Source organism: Microchirus variegatus (genome assembly GCF_963457635.1).
Source record: "Microchirus variegatus genome assembly, chromosome: 14".
NCBI classification, from domain to species: domain Eukaryota; kingdom Metazoa; phylum Chordata; class Actinopteri; order Pleuronectiformes; family Soleidae; genus Microchirus; species Microchirus variegatus.
This window is the reverse complement of record NC_139815.1, coordinates 3488320-3514831: the sequence shown is the minus strand read 5'-3', so window position 1 is coordinate 3514831 and position 26512 is coordinate 3488320. Positions and strand designations below refer to the sequence as shown.

The window sequence follows — 26512 nt, the reverse complement described above, 5'->3', positions numbered from 1 at the left end:
GCTAAATTAGCAACAACAAAAAAACCTGTGAATAAACAAGAAGTGAAAGTGTTGCACAGTCAAATTAGCATTAGCATCTAAGCTAACATTTGGGGGGACCGTATCTATGTTCCCCGGGTCCTATGTTCCCCGCTTTGTATGTGACTGGGGAACATAGGACCCTTTTTCAAAAAAAGGGTCCTATGTTCCCCGGTCACATACAAAGTGGACCCTTTTTGGGAAAAACGGGGAACATAGGACCCGGGGAACATAGGTACGACCCCCATTTTTTTGGGAGAGACACTGCTAGCCCACTACTAGCCACAAGCTAGCAGCCGCGGCAAGGCTGCTAATCCACCACCTGAATATGATTCCTGCATGTTTTCTAACATTAAAGGTGCATTATGTAATAAATCTAAAGCAACTGGCCATAAAATCCTCCTAATATGTCACAGAGACTCAGGAATAATGTTCATATAACAAACTGAACTCACCAACAACAACAGTACAGACAAAATATTTGCATTAAAAAAATATATTTTGCAGACTGCAAATCATGTTTATGTTTTGAAATCATGTTTTGGCATGTGGCGCCACCTACCGCCATCTACCAATCATTGCAGTCAGTAGAGTCTATTGCTGCAGAGCAACCACGGGTTGCCAGTTACGTCAGAAAACTAAACCTAAAAGACCTCGGTATTTTGAATTTGAATGTAGTAACCGTTTTTGGCCACATTCTTATATATGGCACCTTTAAAATCAAAGTTTGTTTTGTAAACCGCTCTCTCCTGCTGCCTCCTGTGGGAAGTTTGGGTCAAAAAAGTCAAACCAAATGAATGATTCCAACCACCGAAGCTGTAAAATAACACTTGAACTTACAAACGGAGGCAGCAGTGGATCAAGGGCTTCAGTGTGTGTTGTGATGTAAAACCGCTGTTTTTCTCAATGGACTTCAGTGTGATAGAGTGAGTGCTTTATAAAGTGACACAGACTCCACTTTACAGCTAGAACATGTTGTCTAATGGTGAGAAAACGTTATTAAAACATATTCTCAAGATAATATGCACTTTTATACACAGATGCTGTATTATTTGCTCCCCACACAGTTTCTCCATGTTTTGCTGATTCTTGTTACAGTCATTACTGAAAATGTGTCACTAACTCAATATAACCACACTTCAAAAAGTTGAACATTTAAACATGAAATGACAGAAATATAAGAAAAAAATTATTCAATAATTAAAAAAATTATTCGTTTTTTTTTTAGCATATTTGTAGGATTATTAAAATTAGCCGCTGAGTGAAATGATACACTTGTTTGCCAAGGGACTGGATCTTAATGTGTGTTTGTGTGTGTGTGTGTGTGCTCATTCCAAGGAGACTTTTAAAAGCACAAACAGTGCAGTTAAGTCAGCAGCAGAAAAGGCACAGATTCCAGCTTGAAGCCACATGACCAGACTTAGATACGACCACAACCTGCACTTGTCATTCCACTCTGCGACGCCAACAGACGCCAGGACGTGCAGCACCTCCCTGTAGAGGAGGCCACATTCACCGTCAAAGCCTAGAAATGATCACAGCCATTGTTGTTCACGGTGTAGAAGTGGTAGATTTTTTTATTGGAGAGGTGTTCCCTCACCCCGCCTACGCCCCCCCCATTTAGCAGCAATTTAGCTGTCATCTAAAGGTCCTGCACCACCATCTGAGGCCTAAAAACCCCACAAAGTCCCCAGAGGAAACTGCAAACAACACGCACGTTGTTCAGCTGCGAGGCCACTCCACCCACTGCTTTTCTCTCAATCAGGCTCTGTGACGCTGCAGCTCCATGCTTTGCTTTTGCTGCAGGCAAAAAGTCCGTGTACACACACACACACACATTCACACACACAAATACAGTACACACACGCAATGCAAACATGCATACACGCGGTTTATTCAGCTTCAATCCTAAACACACTTTTCAGCGTGACCCTCGCTGCGCTCTCCTCCCCTCAGTTTTTCCTCTTCGGCCATGTGGTCATAGTGAACAGAGTTACTGCTGTGTGCCATTACATCAATGGAGTAGTGTGTGTGTGTGTGTGTGTGTGTGTGTGTGTGTGTGTGTGTGTGTGTGTGTGTGTGTGCGTGTGTGTGTGTGTGTGTGTGAGTGTGAGAGAGAGAGAGAGAGAGAGAGAGAGAGAGCGAGTGAAAAGAGGGAAAGTTGGACTGTACCAAAGCTGACATCAGAGGAGACAGTCAGCCTCTTCAAGGCTCCGATAGTCAAGTGATTTTCAACGAAGCTTCAAATACACACATGGAAAAATGAAGGAAAAAAAACAAAAAAAAATACTGAAATCTACAATATCTTCAGAATTGTTTCCCTGCTTAATCTCGCAGTCCATCCGTAACCTGCTCATTCTCCTGCTCCAAAGTCTCAAAGTCTGCGCTCCAGTGAAAACTTCTGAATATGATCTCGGATTTCCCAGCTTTCGACTACAACTGGAACACATCAAAACACTCACTGTGTTCAGTCACATGTTGAAAGTCTGATATTAGTCAGACTAACACAATAATTCAGTTTTCTTAATGTCATCAGTTCAAGTTAGACAAGATAACGCGATTCATAGTCTGACTACTCGTGCATGTATACGCTTAGCTGGACTGGAGTCGGACTTGGCGTTCTGCGCACGCACCAAGATGTCCTCCTCGGTATTTGACCCGGAAGTAGAAGGAGACGAGGCAGGAGGTACGAAAGAGAACCACAGCACAATTCATCTCACGGGTTTATCTGTGACGTAAAGGTCAACAGGAAACTGATTCAATACACACTAGCTTATAGAGCGATACATCGCCACCTACAGAGGCGGAGTCAGACATACACGGTCCAATGCAGACTATTTGCATCACATGCTGCGCTAGCGTTAGCATTAGCTTTAGCCTCAGCTTCCGACTTATTTCCTTGGCAATTTTTAGTGCATTTTTCTCTCCAAAGTTGAGAAACTTGTCGATCTAACTCGTTTTAGACGTGCAGAGGGTCGTAGAGAGTGGTTTAAAAAGAGAAATAATATGAACTTGGAAGTCTCGTGAGGAGCCCAACAAAACTACATCTTCACGTGGCGCTGCCCATACTGGAAGTCTTTTCCCCACTAAAAGGTCATTTGAGATGACGAGTGAGTGAGTAATGAAAGAACAACCTTTAAAGTGATTATACACTATGTATGTTTAAACATACTTATGGGTACTGTATCTTTTATCGAGGTAAATAAACCCTCGTGAATGTTACACACTGGACCCATAAATGTTTGTCCATAGATCTGACTGTGGCTCCAATACAGAGCCACATATTGGAGCTACTCGTTGTCGTTCAGCAGGGTCTGACTCTGATCCATGGTCATCTAAAAGAACATTTTGCATGCTTATATTTACATCTCCTCGTTCATTTTTCCTCTGTAAATGCTCCCACCGTGCTGGCAGACGTCCAGCGTATCAGTGAGATGAAGGAAGCCTGCAGCGCTGAGATCCATGTCTCTATTTCCTGTCTATCAGGCCAAACACAAGCGCTCACTAATGCTTCATAATTGCGAACACACTTCCAGGATCAGAGCCACTCATTCACCAGAGAGAGAAGTATGTCTTCCCAGTGCATTCACGGGAACCTGAGGGTGGATTTATTTATTTATTTATTTATCCTTTCAGATTGCTGTCTACCTTGTTCAGTTTGTACCACTTTAAAATAATGCTACATCCCACGAGCAGTCAGGTCTACATGTGTGAGCTAAGCAGGAAGTAGATTCTCTCCTCTGCTAAGTACGAATGGGAAAAATCAATTGTGATTTTCATTCATAGCTGATCGTGGAGTCACGATCAGGAAGCGAACACACGTTTTTAAACAAAAGCGGTAGAAGATGGACGAATGAGTCTCATGATTCAGTTACACCAAAAACAACTGATGGACAATTATAAATGAGTCGTGTGTGTGACCCAGGTGTCACTCCTCCTCCTCGTCTGGACCAGCTGCTGTCTCACTAAGACAATGTCCTTCTGCATTCATCATGTCCCCACACAATCAATCAATTCCAATTCCTATCTTAACCCTCAATCTTAACTGGCCCTCAAAACCAAGTGTTGAGGGTTATTTTGTCACTTAGAAATGGGACACCCCTAACATGCAGATACGTCTTCAGACTGTAGGGGGCAGAATAACGCGAAAGCTGCGTCCAGTCTGTCAACTCCAAAAAAGGAGAAGAAGAACACATTTACGTCAGGGTTACGTCAAGTTATTAGGTTGTCAGTTAGTTATAAGATGATACTCATACAAATACCACAACCACGGACATATTCAGCTGACAGTTACCACACACCACGGCTTATTGAAAAGTAAACCATAGCAAACCATCGCTTGTCCGGCTATTGACAAAAGATTGTAAAATAAAAATAAATGTTACGCAACAATGACGTCAGTAATCCATAATATGGGCCTAAACTAAGATAATACAATGGTTTTCATAATTTGTATGTCTCTATTAACATAGAAAATACTTCTAAAAAGAAACTATCGGCACCATCTTTGTTATGTCAAAACACGCAATGCATTCTGGGTAGCCCTTGCTCCCAAAGGTGGTCTCAGAAAATCTCAATATTGAGGGCGATACAGCCCTTAAACTTGCCCCTCAACTTAATTTTTCTGAGAATCGGGACAGCACTTGCACTAGAGGGAGCGCACATTTTTGAGATTGAGGGTTAAGATTGAGGGTTAAGCAAGGAATTGGAATTCACCCCAAGTCTGCGACGGCTGATTGAACCCAGGGACGTGTGTTTAGTTTATGTAATTGTTCAAAATCTCGGTTTTACAAGAGATTCTTATCCAGTATGTTTGTGATCTGGAAGGTCGTTAAAAACTGATTACTACACACACACACACACACACAGAGAGAGAGAGAACATGTTGCTAAACTTCAAAGTCACAGTTTGATGTGTTTTGAACGTGGTATCACTTCCTGTAAATGATTATTATGAGGCAAAGATCACAGGTTTCTTGTGTCGAGAGAGAAAAAAATAGACTTTGAGACGCAGCAGATGTGATCAAAATGGATCAATCCTGGTGTTACAGAGTCGTATTCAGTTTATAAGTTACAGTTTATAAGTTACAATACATCAGAAAATCATACCACTATTTTGTATCTGTAAGTTAAAGGGACAGTTCGGGGTTTTTTTTTTAAGTGTGTTGTCATCACTTTAAATTCTCTTTTCCTTCATAGTTTCAATAAGAATTAGAGCAGTTCATATTTTCATTATTATTAATATTACTGTTAGCCAGGTGTTGTCAGACAAAAAGCACATTTAGCTCGTAGGAGGAGGAGAACCTGTGAGATTTTTTTTACGATCTGGCAAAGACACCGTTTTCTTAAAATAGTGGATCCTCGTATCGAAACTTTGGGAAACCGTTATGTAAACTATGAAGTACCAACGTGACTCTGTGGAGAAGCACACTGGTCCTTCGAAAAGGTTCCCACAAGGAACCAGGTCTGACTCCAGGTCCAGGTTCCAGGTTCAGTTTGGTGGAGAAGGAGAACGTGAGGGGTAATGGTTCCAGAGACTGACGGCCTGATGAGTTTCAGAGCTTGTGTACAGTGTCGACTAAGTGTTTCATTTCAAATGTGAGAGGCCATCCGCACTAGCATGTATAATGCATTTGAGGATCATCGTATAGTGCTCTCTGGAGTGTGAAGCTCTGATGCACGCGCTGAGCATCGCTCACTCCAGACCATTAACGGCTCCGAGGCTAACGCCATTATCTGTCCTCACTTATGTGAACACGAACGGAGAGAGGAGTCGAGTTGACAGCCTCATCATCATCATCATCATCATCAGCTGCTGCTTTTTTAATGTCCATGCATGTGATTCAGTGATGTAGCACGGCATTTGTATGTGTTTGTGTGTGGGGGGGGTGGGGGGGTGCGCTTGTATTTGTAAACACTGACCTTGTCAGGACCGGTAGTCCTCATGGAGACTAAAACCTGGTCCTAATGGGGCAGAACCTCATTTCTGAGGAGCTGGTTAAGTTTGGGGCTAGGATCGTTGCGGTTAAGTTCAGGTTTAGGGTCAGACATTGACTTTGTTTAGTCCGTCCAAATGAATAAAAAGTCGATCAGTTACAAATATTTGATTAATGATCACATTTATAAAAAAAAACACATCTCTCTACTCCAATGATGACTGCATTTGTGGTGGATTTTTTACCACTAGGTGGCAGCAGCAGCAGAAGCAAGTGTGGGTGTTTGAAGAAGTGATGATATTTGCAATGTTCCTTGAATGCATTTCATTAGTTGCTCACAGGTTAGGTTAACACACAGTGAACCCAGCATTACTTACACTAACTCCCATGTGCTGGACATTAGAATATTTGAATATTTGATAAATAATAACATTGATTATTGGAATAGCATTTTTTTTCCCTACTGATTATAGGTAAAGTAAGTAAGATGTAAATTGTGGTCAAAGATCAGGGTTATGGGCAGGAACAACAACAGCTACAACCAGGGATGAGAAGGTATGTGATTGAAAGATACGACATGAGTCAAAGCTCTGAAAATGATAAGTAGATTGTGCTGAATTACTGTTATTACGATGGCTATGAATGGAGAATATAGCTAATTGTTTCCTGTGACTGACTTGAAAATGTCACGCCCAACATGGCGCCCAATACAGCAACATACAGTCCAAGTGATTTATTTTGAAAGTGCCACACAAGAAACCTGCGTCTTTCCAGGACCTCATATTTAAAATTTAAAGCAGATTTATTTTTAATTTTTTTTACAATAATGTTGTGGTATGTGTTCATCGTTTATGTTCATATTTACCACAGCGTCAAACTTAAGTCATGTTGATCACCATATTCCAAAAAAGAATCTGTGAAATGTTTCCCTCATTTTCATAATGGCTGGAGTTAAAGTGGATGATGTAACTGAGGAGGAGGAGACTTTGAATGTAGTTAGAGGACGACGGTGCCAGAAAAAACACTCTACGTGACAAAATCTGACTCTGTGCCAAACACAAACATTGTACAGGTGTGTTACACCTGTTTACAACCTGTTGTGACAGATTATAATAAAACAGGCTTCAGTATTCTGGAATGTTCCACAGCGTGTTCTGCAACTGAATTATATCATTAGGCTTTGACAGTTCAGGTGTTTACATAAAGAGATATGCACAATTTAAGCTTGCTTACGTCTACAGTGTGTGTTTGCTGCTTCATCTCTGACTGAAAAGTGAAGTTTGAGTCCGTTTGTAAAAAACCACTCACTCTCCTGCACCGAACCCCATAGAAAAAAACGCCAATTTTGCAGCACCACACACAGGAGCCGCTGACCCCAACAAAGAAGACGGAGGAATTTGGCGAGAGTGGAGCGAGTTGGGAGAGTGTTTCCATCTTTCTTTAGTCTCTCTATAGCGTCCCTGTGAGCTAAAGTTGGCGATTTTCTCTATGGACTTTGGTGTTGGAGCGTGAGCATTCAGTTTCTTGTTAGAAAAGGGTGTTTAGAGTGAAGGAGAGGAGGAATAATCCAAGAGAAGACAGTGGTGCAACATTATACAGATGTCAACTGCTATAAAACACAGATTCCTGAGTCCAAAATGCAACACTTAACTTAAACGGTTAAGTTTAAGGGTAAGGCTGTTTCAAACCAAGGTTACTATAATTAATGAGAACTAACAATAACCAAAATTGTGGAAAAAATGTGCTTCGTTTTTTGTCTTTCTAAATGTATTACATACATACGCTTTTAAGGTTCATATAAATTGTGTTTATTTTTATAATATCAGGAGTATTATTACCGCGACAATTTACCAAGAGTGCGCCTGTGGCACGGATCTGTGCCGTGTGAGCACTAAGGGTCGAATGGCATCTTTTGCTGGGTTTTTATGACACACAACTACATATTTATGACTTTTTTTGAGTCTTGCACCATGGCAAATACTCCATATTACAAAAAAAATAATTGAATTAACACTAGCAAAATTTCTCTAAAAAGAAATTCAAATGAACTGATTTTAAAAATAAAAAGTCAAACGAAATAAAAACAAAAAGGAAACAGATACAGGATCCTGACAAGAAAAGCTGTGTAAACCTGTGAGTGTGTGAGTGTGTTTTTCTCAGCAGTCTAATTAAGTTGCAGTCATGAGGATTGAAAGAAACTTCACTTGCATTTTTTTTTTTCCAAAGTCAGGGAAGAAAAGCACTTTTATCTGCTCTCTCACACACACACACACACACACAGATGCAGTCAGACTGTCCTAACTGGATTTTCTAATTGCCCTCCAGAGCGTCCCTCTCCATTAGGCTTCAGGCCGGCTGGGAGGAGTGTGTTGGTTCCTGACATCCCGACACACACATACACACACACTCTGACGGCCATGCCTCTAAGATACTCCCACCAGAGGAGGAAAGCCAGCACAGCGGCTGCTCGGAGGATGGAGAGGAGACGCAGGGACCAGGGCAGGAGCAGCAGCAGCAACAGCAACAGCTACAACAACAACAACAACGACAACTCAACCAGCAGCCACAACCACCGCTCCAAGAAGCTGGCCATGCTCTCCAGGTACCAACAGCACTCTGAGGTTTACAGCTCAAACTGCACACAACGCTCCAGACACAAAGTTAGACTGCTGACCTTTTTTATGAGCATGAAAACCTTTTTACGATGGCAGTATTTTAAACTTACTTTTCTGACTCCAGGTCTCTGATACTGTGTCACTCCAAGACCAACGATGACTGTGGGGAGGAGAGGAATTCTGGGGGAGTGGCGGACGGCTGCTGCAGGACACAAGGTTCAAGCTGGAGGACAGAGGCCACCGCGGCTGGTGTTCAGACAGGACGCAGAGGCGCGGAGAACGGACACTGCAGGAGGACGACCAATCAGCAGCCGGCGCTGGAGAGGAGGAGAGGAGGAAGTAAGACGGACGACCACCTTCATCACAGCAACACAGGCCGAGAGAATAAACGGAGCTTAAGGAGAACGTTCAGCATCAAGGTACGACTGCCGGGAGCTACACTACTGTTCAAAAGTCTGGGGTCACCTATACAATTTGTTTGTGTTTTCCATTAAAAGTCACACTTTTGCAAAATAAATAGAATAGATTAGAAATAATGATTTTTATTCAAAATAATAATTTTGCCCTTCAAACTTTCGTCAAAGAACCAGCAAAACTGTTTTCAGCTGTGCTAACATCATTGCACAAGGGTTTTCAAGGGTTTTCTAATCATCCAATAGCCTTCTAATGTGATTAGCAAACACAATGTACCACTAGAACACTGGAAATGGGCCTCTATACACCTATGTACATATTATATTAAAAACCAGACGTTTGCAGCTAGAATAGTCGTTTACCACATTAACAATGTATAGAGTGTATTTATGATTCATTTAATGTTATATTCATTGAAAAAAGTTATTTTCCTTCAAAAATAAGGACATTTCCGACCCCAAACTTTTGAACGGTGTTGCATATCATAAACGAGGGTCACAAACTCAAACGACCTGTCGAGGTCAGTGAGCGTCACATTTTATGTCACTTAGGTTAATCCGAAACACAGAAATGCTAAAGTTTCACAGTTAAACGTACGGATTGAGGCAGAAGTGGATCAACAGCTGCTGTGTGCCGGGATGTAAAAACTGACAGTTTTCTGAATGGACTTTGGTGTGGGAGAGTGAGGTTCCCACGGTTCCGGTCACAAAACGTTGTCCTCGCATCAAAGAATTATATGACCACAATTATAATTGTATTTTATTCTATTATTCTATTCTATTTTGATTATTATTCTTTTTTTATCTCACATAACAAACAAAATATGACAATAAAATACCAGATCCATGCTTTTATTCTGTAATAGTTTATGGCCCAGAATTTCACTAATAAAGTGAATATAAGAAGTCGAAATAGGTGCATAAATGTCACGGGGGTCTACATTCACAGATGATGATGATGATGATGATGATGAATTGTCATGTTAATGTTACAGCAACAACAACAACAACATCCTCCACACATGTCGACCCACGTGAATCCTGCAGCCTCTCAGAAATCCAGCTCCTTCAAAAACAATCAGCTGCTCAACGTATGACTCCACACTGGCGACCAAAAATAAACTTCCAACTATTTAATTCAAATAACATGTAGAGAGAAGTGCCTGATGTGCGTGTGTTGTCTAAATGTCGTGATAATCACATGGCCCTGTGTCGGTGTGTTAGCGCCGTGACCGAACCTGAATGTCAAACGTCCAGACAAAGACGGGGTTTGTTGTTCCTGCATCTCGCCCTCGTGGCACATTCCCTCAGAGTCAAGTCGGGTTAGAGCGTCTCTCGTCTCTGGAGTCAGACAAACTCCACGGGAGATCGAAAGCAGTCGGAGGCCGCGGTCGTTAAGGTTAACGTTGACCTGTGGCGAATGGAGGAGAGGACTGTGAGGCACGAGCCGCGTTCATCAGCGTCAGTCAATCAATCAGACTTTGGTTATAGAGCAAACCTTTCATACTAAACCTTTACTCACCAAGGAAACGCTAACATGGATCACACGGTCAGAAAGACAAAGATGAATAACTTGAATAAAATTGAAAATTAAAAATGCGAATGAAGATATTTACATTTAAAGGTGCATTATGTAATAAATCTAAAGCAACTGGCCATAAAATCCTCCTAATATGTCACAGAGACTCAGGAATAATGTTCATATAACAAACTGAACTCACCAACAACAACAGTACAGACACAATATTTGCATTAAAAAAAACATTTTGCAGACTGCAAATCATGTTTATGTTTTGAAATCATGTTTTAGCGTCATGTGGCGCCACCTACCGCCGTCTACCAATCATTGCAGTCAGTAGAGTCTCAGCTGCCGAGCAACCGCGGGTTGCCAGTTAAGTCTGAGCTACAATGGAGGAGAAAATTTAACCTAAAAGACCTTGTTATTTTGAATTTGAGTGTAGTAACCGTTTTTGGCCACATTCTTACATATGGCACCTTTAAAGTTTTGAGTAAAATCTCTTCTTGACCGACTTGGTCGGGTTGTGTTTCTCAATACTGTGATGGACTGTGTTCATCGACAAAGTGCTCCTTCACACATGTCCATCACAGACGGTTTCCTCATACAGGACCACCTGAGGACACAGTGTCCACTCATGGTCTTTCCACAGTGAGATTTCCAACAAGTCCTCAGACTGAAACGTAAATATCCCAGCTAACAACTGTTTGGTTCCCAGAACCAAAAGGGCGGATTCAAACCAAGATGTTGAACGCATCCGAGCATCGGACCATGTAGTGTGCGCACAAAAATCGTGAGCTTTGGATTTTTCACCGCATGCAATTTAGGCCAACAATGATCATTGAGAAATAATTATATTAATGATCGTTATAGCAGTGATAAATCAACAAATAAAGTGCACAAAAAAGGTTAAAGGTGCATTATGTAATAAATCTAAAGCAACTGGCCATAAAATCCTCCTAATATGTCACAGAGACTCAGGAATAATGTTCATATAACAAACTGAACTCACCAACAACAACAGTACAGACATAATATTTGCATTAAAAAAATCTTTTGCATACTGCAAATCATGTTTATGTTTTGAAATCGTGTTTTAGCGTCATGTGGCGCCACCTACCGCCGTCTACCAATCATTGCAGTCAGTAGAGTCTCAGCTGCCGAGCAACTGCGGGTTGCCAGTTACGTCAGAAAACGAAACCTAAAAGACCTCGGTATTTTGAATTTGAATGTAGTAACCGTTTTTGGCCACATTCTTACATATGGCACCTTTAACTAATCATTAGTTAATTAACTAGAGATTAGTAAAGTCTTTTGCATCGTATGTTATACATTGAACGTTTTACATTCATGTAAATAAGTCTTTTTGTTTTTACGGATTATCGCACTTGATCCATGCAAATAGGTACCAGACCACAACCAATCAACCTCACAGGGATCTTAATGAATCACTGAATCACAGTGAATATTTTACAGCTGGCTGTTGTGAACCACTTCCTGGACTAAAGCCCAGGCTGCTAAACAACCCTAACTGAGGCTGAGCTCAACAGTAATTTAATGGAGCAGTGTTCCCCTCTGGGGCTAATTCATGCCAGGTTCGACATCAATCACTTTTAATCACCTGCTAGAAAAGAAACGATATCATCGTCGTATCTTTCTTAGCTTTTACGCTGGAAGCAAATCCTTTGCAGGCAAAGAAAGAAAAGCCAAAAAAAAAAGCGTATGAATGGAGTCTTTGTGAATAAAGTTATGATGTCATGAAGAGAAACATCTGAGGAATCCATATAAAGAGGATTTTCATGCTTGTCAAGTGTTGGATTTCTTTGTTCTAAAGGAAAATCTTTGAGAAAAGCCTTGATATTTTTACATAACTGGAGGCTAGATCGCACATAAAAACATCAAACATCAGAAACAGTCAACAGTCAACAGTCAAACTAAGGGACTCTAATGCAAATCTCTGGACCCTAGTGTTTAAAATTGGTACTGCAATCAGAATCAAAAACACTGGAAGACTTAAGGTTTTCACAGGCTGCAACGTAGTTTACCAAAGACGGATCTACATCGACCTTCACCTTTACCCTCTAATACAGGGGTTCTCAAAGTTCTGATACCTGAGGGCCAATTTAGGAACCCAACGTTGGACTGAGGGCCGCCAAAGGAAAAAAAAACAACAGAATAATATTTGTAATAATTTTAATGACCAGATTGCAGTTCTACAGTTTACACTTATTGGTCTGTATCCGGTAATGTCCAATAAACATTTAACAAGCTTAGTACCTCCTCGATTAAGTAATTCATTGCGGGCCGCCAGAAATGTTTCTGCGGGCGGCCATTGGCCCCCGGGCTGCACTTTGAGAACCAATGCTCTAATACATTGTTTTCATACAAACACATAATTCAAGCTCAAAGACTTCAGACTTAACTTGGACTCAAGCTCAAACACTTAAGACTTAGAGCTCAAAGACTTAAGACTTGACTTGGACTTGAGCTCAAAGACTTGAGACATGAACTTGACTAGTGGACACATCTGTGATTCCCCCACCACTGGTCATTCATGTTGTGAAGAGTGTGACACACAGTGATGCTATGACTCTGAAACTCCTGGAGTACGACCCTGTCTTAAGCCACAAACCTGATTTCCAGGTTTTAATATAGAGTCTGACTGGTGTTCGTGGTCTAACCTCTGCACACTCTGGACCAGTTTAGTGACTATAAAACCTTAGCGGTGTTTTCCTTTTCCTGAAATGTCACCAGATGATTTAATACGCTCATAAATCTTTCTTTACATTAACAAGTATAGATGTTCCCTTGTACGTTGTTGACTGTGTGTATATATGTGGATGTAAATGTGTGTGTGTGTGTGTGTGTGTGTGTGTTCTTCCAGGAGAGCAGTATCTGGAGGATGTGTGTAGCCACAGGTCCTGCTGAGGAGGTGTGTTCACCACAAATGGCTGACAACAGCATCCAGACGGAGGATAAGGACAGTCATGTGGAGCCAGGGAGGAACGGAGTGAACCTTCACAGGTGATAAAACCCAACACCATAACCTTAAGTGCCTTTTTCTGAGGAATGAGCTGGAAAAGTGCAAACAGTAACGCTCACAGTCACTACGTTTCCATGCAGAGCTAAGGTTTCAGCTCAGATACGCCATTTATTTGGGCTCCTGTCATTGTCTGAGCACTCAAGCACAATGTACTGAACAAAGTGTGTCCATCTTCACTTGAGACTTAGAGCTCAAAGAATTGAGACTTGACTTGGACTCAAGCTCAAAGACTTGGACTCAAGCTCAAAGACTTGAAACAGAGCTCAAAGACTTGAGACTTGACTTGGACTCGAGCTGAAAGACTTGGACTCAAGCTGAAAGACTTGGACTCAAGCTGAAAGACTTGGACTCAAGTTCAAAGACTTGAAACAGAGCTCAAAGACTTGAGACTTGAGACTTGACTTGGACTCGAGCTGAAAGACTTGAGACTTAGAGCTCAAAGACTTGAGACTTAGAGCTCAAAGACTTGAGACTTAGAGCTCAAAGACTTGGGACTAAGAGCTGAAAGACTTGGGACTTAGAGCTGAAAGACTTGAGACTTAGAGCTCAAAGACTTGAGACTTTAGACTTGACTTGGACTCGAGCTGAAAGACTTGAGACTTAGAGCTGAAAGACTTGAGACTTAGAGCTGAAAGACTTGAGACTTAGAGCTGAAAGACTTGAGACTTAGAGCTCAAAGACTTGAGACTTAGAGCTCAAAGACTTGAGACTTAGAGCTGAAAGACTTGAGACTTAGAGCTCAAAGACTTGGGACTTAGAGCTCAAAGACTTGAGACTTAGAGCTCAAAGACTTGGGACTAAGAGCTCAAAGACTTGAGACTTAGAGCTCAAAGACTTGGGACTAAGAGCTCAAAGACTTGAGACTTAGAGCTCAAAGACTACTTGGGACTAAGAGCTCAAAGACTTGGGACTTAGAGCTCAAAGACTTGGGACTAAGAGCTCAAAGACTTGGGACTAGGAGCTCTGAGACTTTACTTGGACTCAAGCTCAACGACTTAAGACTTAGAGCTGAAACACTTGAGACTGAGAGCTCAAAAAATTGAGACTTGACTTGGACTCAAGATGTGAAATGTGAAAACATCAGGTGCTGGTATGAAACATGTGAAGTGATAAAGTGTTCCAGCCTTGCAGAGTTTGGTTCTATTCTATTCTTTCTCCTCAGGGATAAAGTATTTCTGATCCTGAATAAACAAACAAGCACATTTAGTACAAACACTTGTTTGTCAATGTGTGCATTGATCCCAACTATGAAGGTTCACAGTTTGTTGGGGAAAATGTTTTTGTAAAGTGTAATAATAAACCAAATGAAAAACTCTGAATAACCACACGGCTCCTCATGATGAATCCCAGCAGCACAGTCTCTCGTAGAGCGTGACTAACTGAGATTCTCTGCGGCTGTTGTCAAAACGCCTTGATTCGGGTCAAGCTGTTTATAATCAGGTCAAGAAAGAGACAGAAGCACAAAACGAACAGTGTTCATGAAACGCTGCGCGGCAGAAAGACGTCTGTCGTTGATCATGCGAGGCCAATCACTTCCGTCCGTCAGGAAATTCAGGAAACGTTGAATCAACTGTTGCCTCATCCCGAGAAACACTTAAATGATAGTTAAAGTTTTCTGCAGTGTGGGTTTTATGAGGATGTTTGTCATGTTATCTTGCTGTTAGACAGACTTTTTCAACAAGAAACTGGCATTTGTAAGCCACTCGCTCTCCTGCACCAAACTCCATAGAGAACTAGAGGGGTGATAGTCGACGACTACTAATGCTCCGCGCTGAGTCCATGCGCCCACATTTTTATGCCAATTTTAAAGCAAAATTTGCATAGGCAATGAAGGCCACTTTGGACATGTGGTGTGCAGCGGTGACCTTGGAAATAGGTTGAGGTCACGGATCTTCGAACTCGTTCAAGACACTTGTAAGAGGCATCCACAGTGCCAGTTTGGCGGTAATACAATAAATATTTGTCAAGTTATCGCGTTGACAAGGTTGAAAAGTGCAATTTTTTTGGCTATTTTCCAAGTTTCAAGTGCAGCTGTGACCTTGGAAAGTAGGTCAAGGTCACCGATCTTCGAACTTGTTCAAGATACTTGTGAGAGGCATCCACAGTGCCAGTTTGGCAGCAATACAATAAATATTTGTCAAGTAATCGCGTTGACAAGGTTGAAAAGTGCCGGTTTTTGGCTATTTTCCAAGTTACAAGTGCAGCTGTGACCTTGGAAAGTACGTCAAGGTCACCCATCTTCGAACTTATTCAAGATACTTGTAAGAGGCATCCACAGTGCCAGTTTGGCAGCAATAAAATAAATATTTGTCAAGTTATCGCGTTGACAAGGTTGAAAAGTGCCGGTTTTTGGCTATTTTCCAAGTTTCAAGTGCAGCTGTGACCTTGGAAAGTAGGTCAAGGTCACCCATCTTCGAAATTGTTTAAGATACTTGTAAGAGGCATCCACAGTGCCAGTTTGGCAGCAATACAATAAATATTTGTCAAGTTATCGCGTTGACAAGGTTGAAAAGTGCCGGTTTTTGGCTATTTTCCAAGTTACAAGTGCAGCTGTGACCTTGGAAAGTACGTCAAGGTCACCCATCTTCAAACTTATTCAAGATACTTGTAAGAGGCATCCACAGTGCCAGTTTGGCAGCAATAAAATAAATATTTGTCAAGTTATCGCGTTGACAAGGTTGAAAAGTGCCGGTTTTTGGCTATTTTCCAAGTTTCAAGTGCAGCTGTGACCTTGGAAAGTAGGTCAAGGTCACCCATCTTCGAAATTGTTTAAGATACTTGTAAGAGGCATCCACAGTGCCAGTTTGGCAGCAATACAATAAATATTTGTCAAGTTATCGCATTGACAAGGTTGAAAAGTGCCGGTTTTTGGCTATTTTTCAAGTTTCAAGTGCAGCTGTGACCTTGAAAAGTAGGTCAAGGTCACCGATCTTCGAACTTGTCCGAGATACTTGTAAGAGGCATGGACAGTGCCAGTTTGACATCAATATGTCGAATATTTGTCAAGTTATCGTGTAGACAAGCTCGTAAAGTGCCGTTTACACATTTCTCACATTTCCCCGCCAAAAAAATGCGTAAAAATTCACGAAAAATAAAAAAAAAAGGTTTTTGGACAAAACGAAAAAAACGCCTGGAGATATTCATCCACTAAACAATCCTGCAAAATGTGAAGGACGTACGCACACAGGAAGGTATTCATTTTATTCCGGACGTAATGACGTAATGACGGATGGACGGAACGGTGCGAACGCTATATGCTCCGCGTCGCTCGTCGAGCGCGGAGCATAAAAAGAGTCATTTTAAATCGTTGTTGATCCACTGCTGCTTCTATCAGTGTGTTCAAGTCTGTTATTCTGTGAGTTCGGTGTTTGAAATCCTCTGTTTGGATTCACCTTGTCTTCACAAACTTACCAAAGTTGGCAGCAGGAGGCCGGCAGCTCCTGTGTCCCTGTGAGTTAAAAACACACATTTTTTTTTTTACATGGGGTTTGATGTGGGACAGTGAAATAAACACAACCACCGGTTTCTAGAGAGAAAGGCTCTCTAACAGTTGTTAAATCACTTACGTTTGTGGTGTTGCCGCTGGCAGCCATGTTTTAAATGAGAACATGGCTGCCTGTCTTTTGTGGGTTTCTGGGTTCTAAAGAGTTTGGCCATTCAAACGGAGCATGAAGGGTGATGTGTTCCTCTGCATCTAAAGGACTTGGTGGAAGTGGTTTAAGCATCTCGTCAGAATTCCTCCTGGGTTGCGTCACATGCTGGAGGATTTCCGAGAACGCTTAGCTGAGAAGAGACCCCGGGGAAGACCCACAACCTGGTTGAGGGATCACTATGCAATTCCTCGGGATCCCCAGGAGGCGCTGGAGAGCATTGCTGGGTGGAAATGATGCCCGGAACACGCTGTTACCACCGTCACAGACCTCACATACATGGAGGATAAATGGATGGATGGTTCTACGTTAATGGCCTGGCGGTTGTCAAGTGTGGTCATGTGTGAACACAACATGAATAAATGGTTTATAACGTAAAAAACAAAAAAAGCGCAACTAGTTAATGCTGAATCATTATAAAGTACAAATGTTGACGTGAGTGAGTCATGTTGTGTGAGCTTTGTGCTTCTCTGTGTGTTGTTCTCTCTCCAGAGGCTGCAGCTTCCTGAGCTCAGACAAGCTGGCACCTTTTAACGGACACGTTCTAAATGGCAGCACTCGGTCGGAGGCGGAGGCAGCGAGGAGCGTCCACATTAAAGTCTGCAGCGAGGTAACGGCGCTTCACGCTTTGGAAACGCTCCCAGCACACGCTGCTTTTCTCCGTGCTGCTACTGCTGCTGCTGCTGTTGTTGTTGTTGTTGTTATTACTGGGGGTGGAAAGTGACAGAAGGTAAATCCTCTGTGAACACTAACTGTTTCTGTGTGGGCATGTTGTTGTTGTCATGCTGTGGTTGGGATTCACATACACGCACACATACACACACACACACTTAGACACAAGTGGAAACACATAGAGGAGCTGGTGCTACAAGCAGCATAGACCAGGTCCTCACACCAGTGAGGTCACAGGTTGTTTGTAGTCTATAGAAAAGGCCGATCGTAGTTATTTGTTCATTGTCTCCTGCTTTATCGTCCACATGAGGGTCAATATTTTAAAACCACACTTTTTAAGAAGCAAATAAAATGGTTTAGTTTAATTTAATCATTCAAAAATATTGGCTTTTATTGTTTGAAAAGACACTTGTTCTTTGTGCTTCCTGATTTTTTCTTTGCACTCCCTCACTTGTTCTTTGCGCTCCCTCATTTGTTCTTTGCACTCCCTCACTTGTTCTTTGCACTCCCTCATTTGTTCTTTACGCTCCCTCATTTGTTCTTTGCACTCCCTCACTTGTTCTTTGCACTCCCTCATTTGTTCTTTACGCTCCCTCATTTGTTCTTTGTGCTCCCTGATTTGTTCTTTACGCTCCCTGATTTGTTCTTTACGCTCCCTCACTTGTTCTTTGCGCTCCCTCACTTGTTCTTTCTGCTCCCTGATTTGTTCTTTACGCTCCCTGATTTGTTCTTTACGCTCCCTCACTTGTTCTTTGCGCTCCCTCACTTGTTCTTTATGCTCCCTGATTTGTTCTTTACGCTCCCTGATTTGTTCTTTACGCTCCCTCACTTGCTCTTTCTGCTTCCTGATTTGTTCTTCACGCTCCCTCACTTGCTCTTTCTGCTCCCTGATTTGTTCTTCACGCTCCCTCACTTGCTCTTTCTGCTCCCTGATTTGTTCTTTACGCTCCCTCACTTGCTCTTTCTGCTCCCTGATTTGTTCTTCACGCTCCCTCACTTGCTCTTTCTGCTCCCTGATTTGTTCTTTGCGCTCCCTCATTTGTTCTTTGCGCTCCCTGATTTGTTCTTTACCCTCCCTGATTTGTTCTTTACGCTCCCTCACTTGCTCTTTCTGCTCCCTGATTTCTTCTTTGCGCTCTCTTATTTGTTCTTTGCGCTCCCTCATTTGTTCTTTGCGCTCCCTCACTTGTTCTTTGCGCTCCCTCACTTGTTCTTTGCGCTCCCTGATTTGTTCTTTACCCTCCCTGATTTGTTCTTTACGCTCCCTCACTTGCTCTTTCTGCTCCCTGATTTCTTCTTTGCGCTCTCTTATTTGTTCTTTGCGCTCCCTGATTTGTTCTTTACGCTCCCTCACTTGTTCTTTGCGCTCCCTCACTTGTTCTTTCTGCTCCCTGATTTGTTCTTTACGCTCCCTGATTTGTTCTTTACGCTCCCTCACTTGTTCTTTGCGCTCCCTCACTTGTTCTTTCTGCTCCCTGATTTGTTCTTTACGCTCCCTGATTTGTTCTTCACGCTCCCTCACTTGCTCTTTCTGCTCCCTGATTTGTTCTTTGCGCTCCCTCATTTGTTCTTTGCGCTCCCTGATTTGTTCTTTACCCTCCCTGATTTGTTCTTTACGCTCCCTCACTTGCTCTTTCTGCTCCCTGATTTCTTCTTTGCGCTCTCTTATTTGTTCTTTGCGCTCCCTCATTTGTTCTTTGCGCTCCCTCACTTGTTCTTTGCGCTCCCTCACTTGTTCTTTGCGCTCCCTGATTTGTTCTTTACCCTCCCTGATTTGTTCTTTACGCTCCCTCACTTGCTCTTTCTGCTCCCTGATTTCTTCTTTGCGCTCTCTTATTTGTTCTTTGCGCTCCCTGATTTGTTCTTTACGCTCCCTCACTTGTTCTTTGCGCTCCCTCACTTGTTCTTTCTGCTCCCTGATTTGTTCTTTACGCTCCCTGATTTGTTCTTTACGCTCCCTCACTTGTTCTTTGCGCTCCCTCACTTGTTCTTTATGCTCCCTGATTTGTTCTTTACGCTCCCTGATTTGTTCTTTACGCTCCCTCACTTGCTCTTTCTGCTTCCTGATTTGTTCTTCACGCTCCCTCACTTGCTCTTTCTGCTCCCTGATTTGTTCTTCACGCTCCCTCACTTGCTCTTTCTGCTCCCTGATTTGTTCTTTACGCTCCCTCACTTGCTCTTTCTGCTCCCTGATTTGTTCTTCACGCTCCCTCACTTGCTCTTTCTGCTCCCTGATTTGTTCTTTGCGCTCCCTCATTTGTTCTTTGCGCTCCCTGATTTGTTCTTTACCCTCCCTGATTTGTTCTTTACGCTCCCTCACTTGCTCTTTCTGCTCCCTGATTTCTTCTTTGCGCTCTCTTATTTGTTCTTTGCGCTCCCTCATTTGTTCTTTGCGCTCCCTCACTTGTTCTCTGCACTGTGGTGTTTTATTTGGGTTCAGGCCTTAGGAAGCTGTCTGCTGATTAGCTACTGAGTTTTGGAGCGACAGCTCAATGGACCGGAAGTAGTCACAGGCTTGAAGTCGCTGTCTGACTGGAACTCGTTCCCCAACTTTTCCCCGTCGACATCCGACAAAATAATTGTAAATATCTAACGTTAGATTATAAACATTAGGTACTTACTATTATTTTGTCTGATGTTGACGGGAATTACACTGGAATGTCAAGATGTGTAGTTAAGGCTTATATTCCAGTCTGAGACTTTCATGGAAACTGATATCTTCTGACATCAACGTTAAAGGGAATTGTTAAATAGATTTTCCTGGTAGTTTTATCAGGTGTAAATATTCTCCATGAAGAAATCCAGTGAGGGAACAGTTTTGTGAGCAGCTGCTGAGAGTTTCTCTTTGGTTTTTGGAGTGTTTTTGTTTCCGTGGGGCGGTGTCACACCTCATCACCTGGCCAGGACTTCTGGAGTCACCTTTTAAACGGCTAACGGAAACCTGAGCGGCTGCATGAAGGGCGAAGTGGAGGAACAGAGCAGTAGGAAAGAATGTCTGACATGTGACCACCGGGCTCAGCTGATTTTGTTTTCAACACGATTCACATACTTTTCTGTACTTTACCTTGTTATATATATATTTCTAGCAGCTTGTACTTTTTGCACCACTACATTTCCTCTAACTATCTTTGTTTCTCATTACCAAATAAAATCAGAAGAAGCATTGTTATTATGGTCTGTATTATGGTCCAAAAAGGCTTCATATTATGATTTAAATGTTAATCAACCACACTAAAACTAAACTCATTAATGAGCAGGATGATATTGACTCATTGATTGATTTAAAAACACTTGATTGTCAGACAGTTAAGTCCACGACGATAAAGACACATCGCAGTAATGTAGACCCCGTGGTTCTCAAACTGTGGTATGTGTACCAGCCAGTGGTACGCGGGCTTCCTCTGGTGGTACTTTGTGATCAGAGCAGAGCTGAAGAATTTTGACCACAGTGCGTACAAAGTATACAATAATAATAATTTGGTATATGAAAGGACAAGATGGCAATAAAAGGACAAAAACAATAGTCCATAGTCAAGGAAATTGTGTGACTGTGATGTGTTTGCTCTCACCTCAGGACAATTCCACACATGACGAAGAAGACACTCTCCATTCACACAGTCTGAACACAAGTCCTCTGCATCCGTCTATCGTGTCCTCATGTGAGTCTCCGTCTCTGCCCGGATTCACAGAGGAAGAGCTTTTAGCCAACAACAACCACCTCAAGGTGAGTGAGTGAGTGAGTGAGTGAGTGAGTGAGTGAGTGAGTGAGTGAGTGAGTGAGTGAGTGAGTGAGTGAGTGAGTGAGTGGGTTGGTGAGTGAGTGAGTGAGTGAGTGAGTGAGTGAGTGAGTGAGTGAGTGAGTGAGTGAGTGAGTGAGTGAGTGAGTGAGTGAGTGGGAGGGTGGGTGAGTGAGTGAGTGAGTGAGTGAGTGAGTGAGTGAGTGAGTGAGTGAGTGAGTGGGAGGGTGGGTGAGTGAGTGAGTGAGTGAGTGATTGAGTGAGTGAGTGGGTGGGTGGGTGGGTGAGTGAGTGGGTGAGTGGGTGGGCGAGTGAGTGAGTGAGTGGGTGGGTGAGTGAGTGAGTGAGTGAGTGAGTGAGTGAGTGAGTGAGTGAGTGAGTGAGTGAGTGAGTGAGTGGGAGGGTGGGTGAGTGAGTGAGTGAGTGAGTGGGTGAGTGAGTGAGTGGGTTGGTGAGTGAGTGAGTGAGTGAGTGAGTGAGTGAGTGAGTGAGTGAGTGAGTGAGTGAGTGAGTGGGTGGGCGAGTGAGTGAGTGAGTGGGTGGGTGAGTGGGTGAGTGAGTGAGTGAGTGAGTGGGTGGGAGGGTGGGCGAGTGAGTGAGTGAGTGGGTGGGTGAGTGGGTGAGTGAGTGAGTGAGTGAGTGAGTGAGTGAGTGAGTGAGTGAGTGAGTGAGTGGGTGAGTGAGTGGGTGGGTATGTGTTCCATTATAGTTAGAGGGAAAAAAAGGATTACATTTCGTAAAAATTGGGATCATTAGTAAGATTACAGTTAAAATACATACATTCGTCATGATTCATAACTCATAATAGTGGTAATTCAAACTTGTACTTTTACTCAAGTATCACCTTTAAGGTACTTTATACAAGACTGACAACACGCAGATTGTTTACTTCCTGTTTTACCTTATTTTGTCTTTGTACAATATAACGTATCTATGTTTACATTTTTTTTTTTATAACCTAACATCCCCTCTCTCTCTGTCTGTGTGTGTGTGTGTGTGTGTGTGTGTGTGTGTGTGTGTGTGTGTGTGTGTGTGTGTGTGTGTGTGTGTGTGTGTGTGTGTGTACAGTTACCCATCCCAGAGGTGAACGAGGACAAATGCTGGGAGACAGAGAAGACAGAGCAGACGGACAACAACAGAACACGGTCCAGCTCCACCAGTGTGTCTCTACCACTTTTCACTCAAAATTAGTGACGCACGAGAATGTTTAGTGGGCCGATAATAAATAGTGATATACTGTATACATGTAACCCTGCAAAGGACGTTTAGTCGATGTGCATAAGCTGTAGAGGGCGCCAGCATAGAAGACAAATAGGTAGCAGCTGACTCAGCAATACTGTTTTTGTTATTAGTCATATCAGTGGATTTAGCTGATATCAGATAACACATTTTAAAGCCATTGTTGTGTCCGATGATATCACACATCCCTCTTTAAAAGATATGTAAATCATTAAAGCCACAGTAGACGGGATCTTTGAGGACAATGGAAAGATGAGTTTCATGCATTTTGAGCTACTTGTGTTCACAACCATTTTTCTCCTGATTCAATCACATCCAAAGTCAATCAAAGAATGTGAGTGGACGTGAGTTTCGCGTCATTATGTGTTTGCGTCCTGACGGTAAATCCTTGAATGAGGCTGATTCATGTTGCAGTGTTAACGCAATTAAAAGGTAAATGTACGGGGGGGGGGGGATATATTTATGGCCTAATTTAGCAAAAATCACGTTCTAAATGAAATAAAATAGTGAAAAATTAAAACAACACAAGCATGTTAGTAAGTAAGCATGGGTTGTTGATATGTTACAAAAAGTAAAATAAAAAGATTTCAGCTTGTACGAATCAGGAAAAGACTGTTACCTGTGTCTCACGCACAAGTGTTGTGTCACTGTCACGTCACCAGGTGTTCAGCCATACTGGATCGGGGACTTGGACACCATCATCATGAAATCTCCCGAGCTCTGCAGCAGTCACGCGCATGGGAACGGCGGTTTCTATGGAAACAGGAAGTCACTGTCGCAGCAGCTGGAGTTCCCTCACACCAACACGCAGGTATTTGATTAAAGTCACTGATATCGTTTCTGGTTTATTCCAAAAAAAGAGGGATTTTAAATTAAAGCTCCAGTCCGTAACTTCTGTCGTCAAAACACTGCCAGTGTTTGCAGGCATCTATCCCCCGACCCCTGGACTGAACCCAGTTTATTTTTCCACTTATTTGGTTTAACTGTGTCTCTCACTGTGTGTTTGTGTGTGTGTGTGTTCCAGCCCGTGCACCGACCCTCCCGCTCTCTCAGCTCCGCTCAGCTCGTTCACTCGTGCAGCAACGTGCAACAAGCGTTCATCATCTGTAACATTGTCCTGATGAAGGGACACGGCAAAGTAAGCACCACTAAAACACTAGTGAAACCCAGGAAGTGGCAGTTGGCCACCAGGGGGCGACTCGTAAAAAAATATCTCAGTTTGAATGGAAGTCTATGGGGGAAAAAGCGCCGACATTGTCCTGACTTGCTCTCTGGCTCCCCCTACCAAAACTCAAAACTAGAAGTTCCACAGAGCAGTTTCAACGGATTATATATTATATTATTATATTATTGTATATATTATATCATTATATTATTATTATATTATATTATAAACTGATTCCAGCTGCACTTCAGTTTAATGAGCAGTGTTTCTGCTGCTGTTCTCAGAGTCTGGGCTTCAGTATCGTTGGTGGGAAGGACAGCATGTACGGACCAATGGGAATCTACGTGAAGACCATTTTCCCTGGAGGAGCAGCTGCTGCTGATGGACGACTGCAGGAGGGTGAGGGTGAAAACATGGACGAGAGCGGCCAGAAACACTATTGTGATTTCACTTTGTAGCACAAACCTTCCCAGGAAACGTTCTTATTCCTGTAAAATGGTTCATGATGACATCATTTATTCTGGTATTGTATTGTGTAGATATTAATTATTTTTATAGTTACCTGTCATGTTTTGAAAACGTTCACAACAACACAAATGTACTGGAAAAAATGAAAGTAATCAAAACACATTTTGCTGATTCAGCCACTAAGGTTTCGATTAAGACATTGAGTGTAATCTCAGTTTGATATTGAAGTATAGGTTGCTCCTGATTAAAAGTTGTTTTTGAAATATTAAAAAGGTACAGTACGCAGGATTTCTTACCATGTCTGTGTCTCTGTACAGGTGATGAGATCCTGGAGTTGAATGGAGAGTCTCTGCATGGTCTGACTCATGATGAAGCTCTGCACAAGTTCAAAGTAAGACAACTGTTATCAATTTAAAGTAAAAAACAAAAATATATCATTATATATTGTTAATGCTATAATCATTTTTTAAACTCTAGAATATTATTTTTTTAGCTCTAGTATCAGCTTGTTAGCTCTCGAATCGGCTTGTTAGCTCTCGAATCGGCTTGTTAGCTCTAGAATCAGATTGTTAGCTCTCGCATCTGGGTGATGGCTATAACACTGCTTGTTAACTATACAATCATTTTTTTTAACTCTAGAATCTGCTTGTTAACTCTAGAATCGGCTTGTTAGCTCCAGCATCAGGTTGTTAACTCTAGCATCTGGTTGTTGGCTCTAATATCACTTGTTAGCTCTAGAATCGTCTTGTTAGATTTAGCATCAGATTGTTAGCTCAAGCATCAATTTTTTTTAACCTTCATATCTCGATGTTAGCTCTAATATTGCTTGTTAGCTCTAGAATGTTTTTTAAGCTCTAGCACCAGGTTGTTAGCTCTAGCATTGGGTTGTTAGCTCTAGCATTGCTTAGTTAGCTGTAGAATCGCATTAGCAGGTTGTGTTTACAGAATTGAAGTGTCTACTCCTGTGTGGCTAATGCTAGTGCTTACCTTCTTGGGATTGAACAGGGGTCGTACCTATGTTCCCCGGGTCCTATGTTCCCCGTTTTTCCAAAAAAAGGTCTTATGTTCCCCACTTTGTATGTGACAGGGGAACATAGGACCCTTTTTCTGAAAAAGGGTAGGGGTAGGGTTAGGGTTAGGGTTAGAGAAAGGGTCCTATGTTCCCCGGTCACATACAAAGCGGGGAACATAGGTACGGTCCCATTGAACACATGTAGCAGCTGTCCTGATATTTAAATTTGATCTGCAATGAATCAGAATTTGTGACTCAGTACGAAAAATTTGTGAAGCAAATCAGGAAGGGACTGCTGACTCTGGTGGTGAGGACTAGCCTGCGCGTCGGCGCCCTCTGTGGTCAGGTGCAGGTGACGCAGCTGTGCAGGTCACGCTCCCTCAGCTCCAGTGCGGGAATCTCGCGGGTCAGCGCCGACATGAGCGACTACAAATACCTGAACAACAGCTGCAGTAACTCACTGAGCGTCCCGGGTCAACCTGTCAAACCCAGAGACCGAGTCATGATGGACATCATCCTGCACAAAGGTCAGAGGTCACAGAACGAGATGAGATTCAGCTTTCTATAATTAAAAAAAGTCCAATATTTTCCATTCAATAAAAATTCCACTCAATATTTACATATATGTAAGTGCATAAATACATATATATGTATATATGTATGTACATGGAGATCATTTGGTTACCAAAATAAAGGTGTCTCTCGCTCTCCTCCTCAGAGGCTGGTGTTGGTCTGGGTATTGGACTGTGTTGTGTTCCATCTGCTGACGGATGCCCCGGAATCTACATCCACACTCTCTCTCCTGGATCTGTCGCTCACATGGACGGTCGACTATGGTACGAGAGAGTTGCCATAGTAACCACACCAACACTGGGATTACAGATTCTGTAAATCTAAGACTCAAAAAACAATTTTTCAGCAGTTAATTCATTAATTATTGCGTCTTGTCTCCGCCCGCTGCAGCTCTGGTGCTGTATACACATAAACACTCCCTCAGTCCGGTCTGATACTATCACTTTTTAGATGAAG

At 42.4% G+C, this 26512-nt stretch overlaps 1 protein-coding gene across 1 annotated transcript in view; it reads left to right on the top strand.

Moving 5' to 3' along the window:
* Positions 1-2655: 2655 nt before the first annotated feature.
* il16 (interleukin 16) overlaps positions 2656-26512 on the top strand; it is a gene marked incomplete at its 5' end in the record, with an annotated part of 34206 nt that continues 10349 nt past the window's right edge. Inside the window, 13 exons of the mRNA XM_083901011.1 lie at positions 2656-2704; positions 8279-8555; positions 8693-8987; positions 13382-13521; positions 17683-17800; positions 21437-21586; positions 22668-22758; positions 23501-23649; positions 23863-23976; positions 24288-24402; positions 24789-24862; positions 25761-26010; positions 26202-26319. Coding sequence (XP_083757137.1) covers positions 2656-2704; positions 8279-8555; positions 8693-8987; positions 13382-13521; positions 17683-17800; positions 21437-21586; positions 22668-22758; positions 23501-23649; positions 23863-23976; positions 24288-24402; positions 24789-24862; positions 25761-26010; positions 26202-26319 — 1940 coding nt within the window. The remainder of the gene's footprint in view (positions 2705-8278; positions 8556-8692; positions 8988-13381; positions 13522-17682; positions 17801-21436; positions 21587-22667; positions 22759-23500; positions 23650-23862; positions 23977-24287; positions 24403-24788; positions 24863-25760; positions 26011-26201; positions 26320-26512) is intronic.